Source organism: Oncorhynchus gorbuscha, linkage group LG03 (genome assembly GCF_021184085.1).
Source record: "Oncorhynchus gorbuscha isolate QuinsamMale2020 ecotype Even-year linkage group LG03, OgorEven_v1.0, whole genome shotgun sequence".
Classification (NCBI taxonomy): domain Eukaryota; kingdom Metazoa; phylum Chordata; class Actinopteri; order Salmoniformes; family Salmonidae; genus Oncorhynchus; species Oncorhynchus gorbuscha.
In genome coordinates this window covers 77,340,318-77,353,136 of record NC_060175.1, presented here as the reverse complement: position 1 = coordinate 77,353,136, position 12,819 = coordinate 77,340,318, and the positions used below count along the sequence as shown (strand labels likewise).

The 12,819-nt window shown below is 43.8% G+C and overlaps 1 protein-coding gene across 5 annotated transcripts in view; it reads right to left on the bottom strand.

The window, feature by feature from the left end:
- Positions 1 to 12,819, bottom strand: part of arhgap46b (Rho GTPase activating protein 46b) — a 94,314-nt gene that overhangs the window by 15,086 nt on the left and 66,409 nt on the right. For all 5 annotated transcript variants that reach the window (XM_046343789.1, XM_046343790.1, XM_046343788.1 and 2 more), the window contains one exon: positions 229 to 865. In XM_046343789.1, coding sequence (XP_046199745.1) covers positions 229 to 865 — 637 coding nt within the window. The remainder of the gene's footprint in view (positions 1 to 228; positions 866 to 12,819) is intronic.

Here is a 12,819-nt window from a genome sequence, read left to right as displayed (position 1 = left end):
TGTCTGTTTTTGACCACACGGGAATACCGGAAAAACAAACACACCTCTGGATGCATTCTAGTCTAATCAAACAAATCGTATTTACCCCCAAAACACCAAAAATCCGCAGCCACAGGAAACAACAACCTTCACCAACCCACAACCAATGGTAAACACAGAAAAACATTCATAGATTTATATCAACAGAAAAAAAAACATTTTATCAATAGAAGCGGTGTTGCCACTCACTCTTCTTGTCGTTGGAGGGCTCCAGATGTCTCTGAATGTACCCCTCCAGGTAGCGTCTGAACTTGGGTGAGGGGGAGAAGAAGGCCAGGCTGATGGCCATGAGTTCCCAGCCGGCCTCCAGGCTCCTCAGGCTCAGGTTGTCAGTGGTCTGTCTGACCAGCTGGACGTACAGCTCGTCCCTCAGGCCCTGCATGCCCCAGCACTTAGTGACCACCAGCAGGGCAGCGTGACGGCGCTCCAGCCGGGCTGGACGGTCCCCCATGTAGGCCTGGACCAGTTTGAACATATCACAGGCCTCCTTCTTGACTGTGCGGTCGCTGGTGATCAGCATGGGCTTCTTAATGGAGCCCCTATTCCAGGAGAGCATGTTGGAGATGGAGACGCGGCGGCGGAACAGGCCCTGAGTGTGTTGGTTCAGGTTCTTACTGGCCCAGTCCACCATGTTGGCGTCTGGAGGAGGTTTGCAGAGGGTGGTGTAAGGGTACTGGTAACCCAAACCTCCTTTTCCACCTCCCCCACCTTCTCCTCTGTCTCCAGTCACGATAACTCTATGGGGGGAACCCCGGGTGCCCCCGTGACCATTACCTCCCCTGTGCGATGAGGACTCGGACTGGGCCTTGGATTCCAGTGTTCCTGCCTGGAGAAGAAAACAGAGGGGGAGAGGGAAGGAGAGGAAGATTCAAGGCATAGACAAACGCTACAGCTGGAATCCTATGTGAATTACTGTTTGTTGATGGTATGTGTCTGATGCTGCAAAGGTTTGTAGAGCATGTGCATTATGGTGTGTGTGTGTGTGTGTGCGTGCGTGCGTACTGTAGGATCCGTTTACTCATTCCTCCTCAGAGTAGAACCTGGAATCACTCACACAGATCCCACTCCAGAAATAGGTGACCCAATATGGAAATCGCATCAAAACACATACGGTAACATAACATCCATCCCCCACTCACTGTATCCTTCTCCTGTCTGCTTGCCTCAAGCCAAAACACTCCCACTGCCACTGGGCCTTTATTAAACTACTTTCACTGATCTAATAATATGATATCAATTTGTCCACTTTATGCAATGAATCCTATCAAATCCCCGATGGCTACCATGGTTCTTCCACTCTGGAACATCCAGTTAATTCAAACCTAATCATAACAATACTGAGTCTTCCTCTGAACCAACACTAATGTGTCGCCAAAGTCTTCGTCAGGCTCAATTACACGGCCCAAAGAAGAACAAACTGTAATAACCAACAATAACCTTGACATATGGGCTTTACATTCATATTCATCCTATGATGTCATATTTACAATGTAATACCACACTAGAGCAGTCTGGCAGATCTGGCAGATCTGTTAAACAGATACCAGGGGTTTCATTAACGTTCTGGCAGAGCTGTGTGGGTAGGGTCTAGGGATGGTTCCCCCTATTTTACAGACCGGCCCTAACAGACATACGTCCCCATTGTAGTACGGCCTTCATAATGTGGTCGTATTAAAAACAAAAGCCGCATGAGAATGTTTTCAGCGGTGCAGTAAACTATGCAGAATGGTGATATGAACCATGTGGGCTGTCGGTCAGCAGTATAACCGGTGTATTCTTCCATAGCCCAGGTCCAAAGCTTTCCAACCCTAACCCCCTCAGCAGGTCTGGAGCTCCTCTACGACCCGCTAACGCCAACAAAGCCTTTCTCCAAACCCACATCATTTGTATTCATCGCGCAGTATAAAACACGGCCATGGAGGTACCAGTCACAAATAAGTCTAAGCTGGAAACAGAGGTCTTTAGTGGCCAATGCTGAATTTCCATGATGTAACCGTATCGAAGTGGCTGGTTAAACAGGCTCAGATGAAGATGAAAAAAAGGGGTTGTGTAAGGCTTGTTAGCTGGGTAATTAAGCGCGAGGGAGGCCTGGGGGAATTACTGGGTGCCAAACCATCAGTCCTCGGAGGGGACACAAGATTAAGACGTTCTGGCTTTGGCCACGCAACATTGGCCTTAACCTCTCTCTCTCTCCTCCTCTTTATTTCCCAACAATACATTCCCTTTCACTCAAACGGCTGCATCTGCTGCCTGTCACAGGTATTCATAGTGCTTTGAGATCCATCAATCCCTTCTTCCTCTCTCTCTTTCCATCTCTCATGTAATTCATCTTCCTCATTTCGTCCACTACCTCTCACTCTCATTTCCTCTGCCTCTGTTTGTCCCAGATGGCTCTCAGTGTCTAGTCTTCCTGGTCAGTGTGTGTGTGTGTGTGTGTGTGTGTGGTGTGATAGTCTGTGATTGGGTTTAGCAGTGTCCTGTGTGGTGTGATAGTCTCTGATTGGGTTTAGCAGTGTCCTGTGTGGTGTGATAGTCTCTGATTGGGTTTAGCAGTGTCCTGTGTGGTGTGATAGTCTGTGATTGGGTTTAGCAGTGTCCTGTGTGGTGTGATAGTCTCTGATTGGCTTTAGCAGTGTCCTGTGTGGTGTGATAGTCTCTGATTGGGTTTAGCAGTGTCCTGTGTGGTGTGATAGTCTGTGATTGGGTTTAGCAGTGTCCTGTGTGGTGTGACGGGGCTCAGCAGTGTCCTGGCCATCACACTGTCCTCTCCCAGACTAGGTTGCAGACAACCGGGTAAGACATTGCTCCTCAGGCACATTTAGGGTCAGGGCAAGCAGGGGCACCTTCAAACCAGGCACAGCTAGCCAGGGACAGTGGAAAACACTCACAAGTTACACAGACAAGAGAGAGTTGGCCTAACTTGTTTGGACAGGTTCCCAAAGCTCCAGAAATTAGGACGCCCAGTCTTAACGCCACATTTCCCACAAATTGTGTTCAAATAAATCCTGGTTAACTGTGTTAGTTTTTACATTAGTGTTTGTACAAAAGAACCACTATTACAGACCAATCCTGCTAATTACTGATGTCGGGTTATTTAGGACCCCCTTTGTATTTCCATTCCCGACCGGCATTCTTGCTGGAGGCCTTCGAGAGAGTAATTTCCATGGGGGTTTAAGTCAGGCTCCATATACTAAAGTGAATGATATGGCTTCCGTGGGCTTGAACCACATTTCAGTAAAGCCAATGCAACCGACATGCACACAGCACTCAGCCCCCAGTCTCCCTGTACAGCACCGGCTGCCTCTGCCAAGTTGCTCTCCCACACACCTGACAATGAACAGTGGAACACGCGTACGTTACTTCTACATGAGTGTGTGTTCATCTGCATAAAGTAGGAGTTTCATATAGGAGCCCATCGGAGCACTTGGTACATGAGGATCCAAGATGGCCATCACTTTCAGTTTTGACAGTCAGTAACTTAACCCCTCGCTGGAGACTTACGATACCAAGACATAAGTATACATACCCAGTAAAAGTGTACAAGACGAGTCTACAACTTAGAAGTGCCTACAGTATTGTAAATCCTGAATGTAAGTGATCCCATTTCTAGGCATGATATTATCCCCAGTGAACCAGAGCAATGAGTCATAAATCTAGGACTCTGGTGCCTTTGTAGTGGTTGCTGGGCTGGGCTGTATCGCACGAATTACTCTGTTCCTCCCAGCCAGTAACCAGCCTGGTGGAGAGTGGGACTGCCTGGACCTTCTCCCCAATGCTTATTGTCTGAGAAAAAAAGAATCGCTTCCCCTCGAAAACGAGGGATTGGCTTCATTTCTGCTGCCAGAAACTTTTCCCCCTTTATGCAATAAAAATAGTCCTGGAATGAAACCAACAATTCTAATAAAGGTCGTCCAGATCGAGTTAAAAAAATGAAATGAAAAATTGAGTAAGGGTGCGTTTTATTGAACAGAGCAGAGTTTAGAGTATGCACTAGTTGTCGAGTGATGTGACCCAGCTGGGATAGCGGATGGATGAATGGGGTTGGAGCTAGCATGACCCCCGCTAAGCGCTAGTGTGGGAAAATAAGTCTCGTCTACTCAGCTTGAATGAGTCACCAACAACACACTGCTGACAAACAGAGGCAGTTAACCTCCATCCCACCGCCTACAGTAACAGTACTGCTGTGATTAATGCTCTGAAGCAAAGATACACAGTCCCCAAGCCCAGCGCAACACAACACACACTGCAGCCAGGATATGATCTGTTGAGACATGGAAGAACAGTGTTTTGTTTCCCACTCTCTGTGTCATCTCCTCTATCTTACCGTATCGAGTATACATACTCTTCCCATCTCTTCCTTCTACCTGGGTGGTTGGTGGACATTCTTTTCATTGAACTGCATGATACAATCTCGCCATACACACACACACACACACACACACATTTTACACCAGTGATGGTCCTCCGGTCTAGTCTGGTGGATGCAGGCAGGGTACGTCGTTTGGTACTCACCACTTTCCACTCTGCAGGGTGACCTAGTTTCTGCCGTGTTCAGTAACGATCCCACTGTTCAGTGTTTCTGTCCCCATACTGTTTCTCATCTCACTCGTCATCTCTCTGACTCACTGACTGAGCCAAACATGATCCTGCTCCTCTGAAGCACTCCACTGGCATGAGACCCTGCAAGTCTATCACTCTCTACCTCTGTATCTCTCTTTTCCTCTGCCTCTCTGTCACTCTCTCTGTCTTCTCCTCTCGTTCCCTCTTCAGGAGAGCTTCTCCAGGCATGCAGTGTTCCCTTGGTGGAGGTGACGAAGCCACCTTATCGATGGCACTTTGCGTGGGGGAGCGGAGCGCTCAGCCACCCCCATCAAAGCTCCTTTATGTTTCCTGTCTGCCGCAAATGTGTAATCAGCCTGGGTGAGTCCTTGCTCTCTTTTTAGTTTGTACAGACAGGCTGTGCTGTTCAGAGTCACTGCAGAAGAGCGGGCCTACAAGTTATGGGGGTGGATGTGGTTTGAGTTGATAAAGCCTTTGACAAAAACAACTCTCTGCCTATGTAACCAGGCCCACTGATAAACTAGGCTAACCCAAATCAAAACACACACGCACACTGCGAAGCGTGGGTTGGCTCATAACCCACAGTCCCCTGCGGTCATATCCGCAGGGCGGGATTAGGGTCATTAAATATTGTGTGGATGAAGGGGGGGTAGGTGGCGGGCGGGTTGAATAAAGAGAAAACGATACCTTAACAAAAATACACAAATGTATAAAAATGATAAATGTATCATTCTTGTGCAATTTCTATCTATAGGCTACATTCGGGTATTTAGGCTATCTGGCATTCGTCTACAAGCCTAAGCTTTAAGGCCTGACTCTACGCCAAATAGCCTACACGCTAATCTCCACATGCTTTTGGAAACCTACAGAATAGTTAACATCAAATCAAATCAAAGTTTATTTGTCACGTGCGCCGAATACAACAGGTATTACAGTGAAATGCTTACTTACAGGCTCTAACCAATAGCGCGGAGGAAAAACAAGTATGTGTGTGTGTGTGTGTGTGTGTGTGTGTGTGTGTGTGTGTGTGTGTGTGTGTGTGTGTGTGTGTGTGTGTGTGTGTGTGTGTGTGTGTGTGTGTGTGTGTGTGTGTGTGTGTGTGTGTGTGTGTGTGTGTGTGCGTCGGTAAGTAAAGAAATAAAACAACAGTAAAAATACATTTGAAAATAAGAGTAGCGAGGCCAGATACAGACACCGGTTAGTCAGGCTTATTGAGGTAGAATGTACATGCAGATACTAGATATGGTTAAAGTGACTATGCATATATGATGAACAGAGAGTAGCAGTAGCGTAAAAAGGACAATGTCAGAGTTTAATTCAAAAAGAGAAAAGCTGCGAAATGGAGAGTTGAAAATAAAGAGAAGGGAGGGCCAGAACTGTAATGTTTGGGTAAGATGTGGTGAAGTAGTAGAATAGGATGAAAGCAGTATGTGTGATGATTGTGTGATGATTGAGAGGCGATGGGGACTTCAAACAGGCCTATGGCACGTGAAGGGAACTGTAGCCTGCTGTTCAGATGAGGTAAATAGAAACTGTAGGTCTATAGCCATCTTACATAGCCTTCAAGATACCTTCTGCTGAATCAAGCATTTCTTGCTGTAAAATTCTATGTCTAACGACGGAGAGGAGAGGCACCACCGCCGAAGTTGGTGCCTCTCCGTGCTCGGGCGGCGTTCGGTGGTCGTCGTCACCGGCTTTCTAGCCGCCACGATCTACGTTTTTTTTTCCTATTTTGTTTTGTCTTGATTGTACACACCTGGTTCCCATTACGTTAATATTATTTCCCCTAATTAACCCTCTGGTTCCCAATATGTTTTGTGCGTGTTTGTTCCTTGTTGAGTCTTAGACTGCTTGTGTTATGTTGTGTTTTCCCTGCGTGGAATTTCTGGTTGTTTCTTTTTCGAGTAAAGTGCGTTATTTGACTCAGTTCTGTGTTCTGCAACGTGACTCCGTCCTCATCTCTGCACACTGACACTTGACACTGATAGTATTATCTAAGGCAAACTGAAATCTTCTCAGAAACATAATGGTCGTTTTCACATCTTTTTTATTTCCCTACACCCATCAAACTGATGTCATTTGGAAATTTTGCACGGAAAATGTATAGATATATTTATTTTTTTGGGGGGGGGTTGAGTTATTGTATTTTATTCCCAAAACGTCTTTTCTCCGCGGAAGAAGCAGCGATGACAGAGAACTTCACCAATGTCATCATCATTCTATCGATCTATTACATTATTCTGTTCAGCAAGGGTTTTGTTTAGTCTTCTAGGGCAACATATAATGACAGAACAGAAGCTGCATGTATCTAATTATAGACAAGTTGACTAACAAATAGCCTGCCAACATGTTGGGAATTACAAGCAGAAACATATCTAAACCTGGCAGAAGAATCCTCCACCCTCGTCCCAAAAAATGTCAACTGTCTCCAACTGTAGTCTAAAATGCATGTTCTATATTAGAGTGTTATAGGGTCAACTATGGGCCTCAGATGTTCACTTCATCACATATAGTCGTCGCTTGTGGACGGGTTATTAGTAATTGCGGGCTGGTGCAGGTGAACCAACAGCTGACCTGCACACACACATGTACGCATGCACAGGCACACACACACACACACACACACACACACACACACACACACACACACACACACACACACACACACACACACACACACACACACACACACACACACACACACACACACACACACACACACACACACACACACACACACACACACACACACACACACACACACACACACACACATTACTGTACTTGTGAAAATCCTATTTTCCCTAACCTAACCCCTAACCTGAATTCTAACCCCTAAGCCTAAAATAAACTTTTTAGTTCTGAGGACCAGCTAAACATCTTCACTTGTCATTGTCAGAATTCTCTTTGATTTACTATCCCCCCCACACACTCATGCACAATATTTCTAAAACACACTGCATCAACGTGAAGTCATTTCTTCACAGGAAAAGACAGATAAAACGTGATTAAAAACAACCCCAATGTGAGTTGAGGACCTCCGATGCAAAGCCCTTTTCCTGGAATGGAACTCAGACTTTGGCAACAGGAAACTGAGAGCGAGCAGCTTTCTTCTGCATTGTTCCTAGGGCGACAGGATGTCGACAGTGGCCATTATTTTCTCCTGGAGGTTGAGGCAAGAGGGAGGTGAATCCCAGAGAGAAGACGACAGGGAGACACAGAGATGACTGCTGCCTCACAACGCCTTCCCTCAGAATCGCCTACACACTGCCACATCTCCAACACAACATGGGAAGAAAATAGAACAAGTGTTGTTCCATAGAACTGCCGATAACGCTGACAAGGACAAAGGGGAGCGCTTTATTTTGTTAGAGAGAGAGAGAGAGAGAGAGAGAGAGAGAGGGAGAGAGAGAGAGAGAGAGAGAGAGAGAGAGAGAGAGAGAGAGAGAGAGAGAGAGAGAGAGAGAGAGAGAGAGAGAGAGAGAGAGAGAGAGAGAGAGAGAGAGAGAGAGAGAGAGAGAGAGAGAGAGAGAGAGAGAGAGAGAGAGAGAGAGAGGGAGAGAGAGAGGGAGAGAGAGAGTCCTTCTGTAGCTCAGTTGGTAGAGCATGGCGCTTGTAACGCCAGGGTAGTGGGTTCGATCCCCGGGACCACCCATACGTAGAATGTATGCACACATGACTGTAAGTCGCTTTGGATAAAAGCGTCTGCTAAATGGCATATATATATATAGAGAGAGAGAGGGAGAGACCCAACCAAATAATGAGAAAACAAAAATATAATTACTTGACACATTGGAAAGAATGAACAAAAAAACAGAGCAAACTAGAATGCTATTTGGCCCTAAACAGAGAGTACACAGTGGCAGAACACCTGACCACTGTGACTGACCCAAAATTAAGGAAAGCTTTGACTATGTACAGAGTCAGTGAGCTTAGCCTTGCTATTGAGAAAGGCCGCCGTAGGCAGACATGCCTCTCAAGAGAAGACAGGCTATGTGCTTACTGCCCACAAAATGAGGTGGAAACTAAGCTGCACTTCCTAACCTCCTGCCCAATGTATGACCATATTAGAGAGACATATTTCCCTCAGATTACACAGATCCTTAAAGAATTCGAAAACAAATCCAATTTTGAAAAACTCCCATATCTACTGGGTGAAATTCCACAGTGTGCCATCACAGCAGCAAGATTTGTGACCTGTTGCCACGAGAAAAGGGCAACCAGTGAAGAACACACACCATTGTAAATACAACCCATATTTCTGCTTATTTATTTTATCTTGTGTCCTTTATCATTTGTACATTGTTAAAACACTATATATATATATAATATGACATTTGTAATGTCTTTATTGTTTTGAAACTTCTGTATGTGTAATGTTTACTGTTAATTTTTATTGTTTATTTCACTTTATATATTAACTTTATATATTATCTACTTCACTTGCTTTGGCAATGTTAACACATGTTTCACATGCCAATAAAGCCCTTGAATTGAATTGAATTGAATTGAAATAGAGAGAGCGAGATAGATAAAGAGAGAGAGCAAGATAGAGAGAGAGAGAGAGAGAGAGAGAGAGGAAGATAGATAGAGAGAGAGAGCAAGAGCAAGATAGATGGTCTGACCATGAAGTAGAAATATTCGGTATTCATATCCAAAAGAAAGAAATTATCTCACTTCAATACATTTTAATAGAAAGTTACAGTTTTCTATTTGTGGAAAAATCACTCTGATTAACTCTTTAGTCATGTCCCAGTTTACCCTGATTAACTCTTTAGTCATGTTCCAGTTTACCCCGATTAACTCTTTAGTCATGTCCCAGTTTACCCTGATTAACTCTTTAGTCATGTCCCAGTTTACCCCGATTAACTCTTTAATCATGTCCCAGTTTACCCCGATTAACTCTTTAGTCATGTCCCAGTTTACCCTGATTAACTCTTTAGTCATGTCCCAGTTTACCCCGATTAACTCTTTAGTCATGTCCCAGTTTACCCCGATTAACTCTTTAGTCATGTCCCAGTTTACCCTGATTAACTCTTTAGTCATGTCCCAGTTTACCCTGATTAACTCTTTAGTCATGTCCCAGTTTACCCTGATTAACTCTTTAGTCATGTCCCAGTTTACCCTGATTAAATCTTTAGTCATGTCCCAGTTTACCCTGATTAACTCTTTAGTCATGTCCCAGTGTACCCTGATTAACTCTTTAGTCATGTCCCAGTTTACCCTGATTAACTCTTTAGTCATGTCCCAGTTTACCCTGATTAACTCTTTAGTCATGTCCCAGTGTACCCTGATTAACTCTGTAGTCATGTCCCAGTTTACCCTGATTAACTCTGTAGTCATATCCCAGTTTACCTATTTTGTTATGGTCTCCCTACACCTAGTGAACTGTATTCTAAATGATATAAGCGCCAAAAAAACTTTAATTGGAACTTCAAGCGGGCCTATTTATATAATGAATATGAATTCAGAGGGCAGAAATGATTCAATATTAAAGCATTAGACCTCCCACTAAAGGCGTCAGTCATACAAAAGTTATACTTAAATCCAAACAGGTTCTGTAGCACATTAGTAAGAACGTCTCACCCAATGTTCAAGAATAGGGTGAGAAAATCAGGATAGCAGTTTCATTTCAGGACAAAAAAATGAACAGCTGTGCCAAATAGATTGCAAAACTCCATGGCACATGGTTTATGAACTGATACATAAAACAACGCTGGATTTAAACCTCAACAGTTTTCAATTAAGATTATTATACAACATTTTGGCCACCAATATAATGTTATAAATATGGGAGATAGAACCATCCCAGCTCTGCAGATTTTGCTGCAAAGAGACAGAATCATTAGATCATTTGTTTGGTAGCTTCTTTTTGGTTGCAGGTTCAGGAATGGATGAAAATTGCAACATTTACCTTGAGATAACTCTGCAAATAGCACTGCTGGGTGATTTAAAAAATCATGGTCTATCGGTCAATAATCTAATAATACTCTTAGCAAAACTGTGTATGTTTAATTTACAATCTGTAGAAACTATGAGAATAGAACGGTTCAGAACTTTTGAGAAACATCACAGCACAGTTGAAAAATTGTGTGGTCTTCAGAGATAGATGGGAGGGTTTGAGGGTAGCTGAACAGGGTTGAGGGTAGCTGAACGGGGTTGAGGGTAGCTGAACGGGGTTGAGGGTAGCTGAACAGGGTTGAGGGTAGCTGAACGGGGTTGAGGGTAGCTGAACGGGGTTGAGGGTAGCTGAACAATGGGGCTAAAAACAAACAAAAGAGAACTATTGTAAAATACATTGTGTCCATAAAATGTACATACAGTTGAAGTCGTAAGTTTACATACACTTAGGTTGGAGTCATTAAAACTTGTTTTTCAACCACTCCACAAACTTCTTGTTAACAAACTATAGTTTTTGCAAGTCTGTTAGGACATCTATTTTGTGCATGACACAAGTAATTTTTCCAACAATTGTTTACAGACATATTATTTCACTTATAATTCACTGTATCATAATTCCAGTGGGTCAGATGTTTACATACACTAAGTTGTCTGTGCCTTGAAACAGCTTGGAAAATTCCAGAAAATTATGTTATGGCTTTAGAAGCTTCTGATAGGCTAATTGACATAATTTTAGTCAATTGGAGGTGTACCTGTTGATGTATTTCAACGCCTACCTTCAAACTCAGTGCCTCTTTGCTTGACATCATGGGAAAATCAAAAGGAATCAGCCAAGACCTCCGAAAAAAATTGTAGACCTCCACAAGTCTAATTATTCATTGGGAACAATTTCCAAACACCTGAAGGTACCACGTTCATATGTACAAACAATAGTACACAATTATAAACACCATGGGACCACTCAGCCGTCATACCGCTCAGGAAGGAGATGCGTTCCGTCTCCTAGAGATGAGCGTACTTTTGTGTGGAAAGTTCAAATCAATCCCAGAACAACAGCAAAGGACCTTGTGAAGATGCTGGAGGAAACAGGTACAAAAGTATCTATATCCACAGTTAAACGAGTCCTATATCGACATAACCTGAAAGGCTCAGTAAGGAAGATGTCACTGCTCCAAACAAAACCGCCATACAAATTGCCAGACTAAGGTTTGCAACTGCACATGGGGACAAAGATCGTACTTTGAATGTCCTCAACAAACAAAAATAGAACTGTTTGGCCATAATGACCATCGTTATGTTTGGGGGGAAAAGGGGGAGGCTTGCAAGCGGAAGAACACCATTCCAACCGTGAAGCACGGGGGTGGCAGCATCATGTTGTGGGGGTGCTTTGCTGCAGGAGGGACTGGTGCACTTCACAAAGTAGATGGCATCATGAGGCAGGACAATTATGTGGATATATTGAAGCAAAATCTCAAGACATCAGTCAGGAAGTTAAAACTTGGCCGCAAATGGGTCTTCCAAATGGACAATAACCCCAAGCATACTTCCAAAGTTGTGGCAAAATGGCTTAACAACAACAAAGTCAAGGTATTGGATTGGCCATCACAAAGACCTGACCTCAATCCTATAGAACATTTGTGGACAGAACTGAAAAAGTGTGTGCGAGCAAGGAGGCCTACAAACCTGACTCTGTTACACCAGCATTGTCAGGAGGAATGTGCCAAAATTCACCCAACTTAATGTGGGAAGCTTGTGGAAGGCTACCCGAAACATTTGACCCATGTCACAACCTGACCTTAGAGAGCCCGTTTATTTCTCTATTTGGTTAGGTCAGGGTGTGATTTGGGTGGGCATTCTAATTTTCTATTTCTTTGCTGGCCGGGTATGGTTCCCAATCAGAAGCAGCTGTCTATCGTTGTCTCTGATTGGGGATCATACTTAGGCAGCCTGTTGTCCACCTGCGTTTGTGGGATCTTGTTTTTGTTCAGTTACTGTGTAGCCTGCAGAACGTTACGTTCGTTTATCTCTTGTTGTTTTTGGTGTCTAAAATAAAGTAAGATGTACACTTTTCACTCTGCGCTTTGGTCTCATTCCGACAATGGACGTAACAACCCAAGTTAAACAATATAAAGGCACTGCTACCAAATACTAACTGAGTGTATGAAAACTTCTGACCCACTGGGAATGTGATGAAAGAAATAAAGCTGAAATAAATGATTCTCTCTACTATTATTCTGACATTTCACATTCTTAAAATAAAGTGGTGATCCTATCTGACGTAGGATTAAATGTCAGGAATTGTGAAAAACTGAGTTTAAA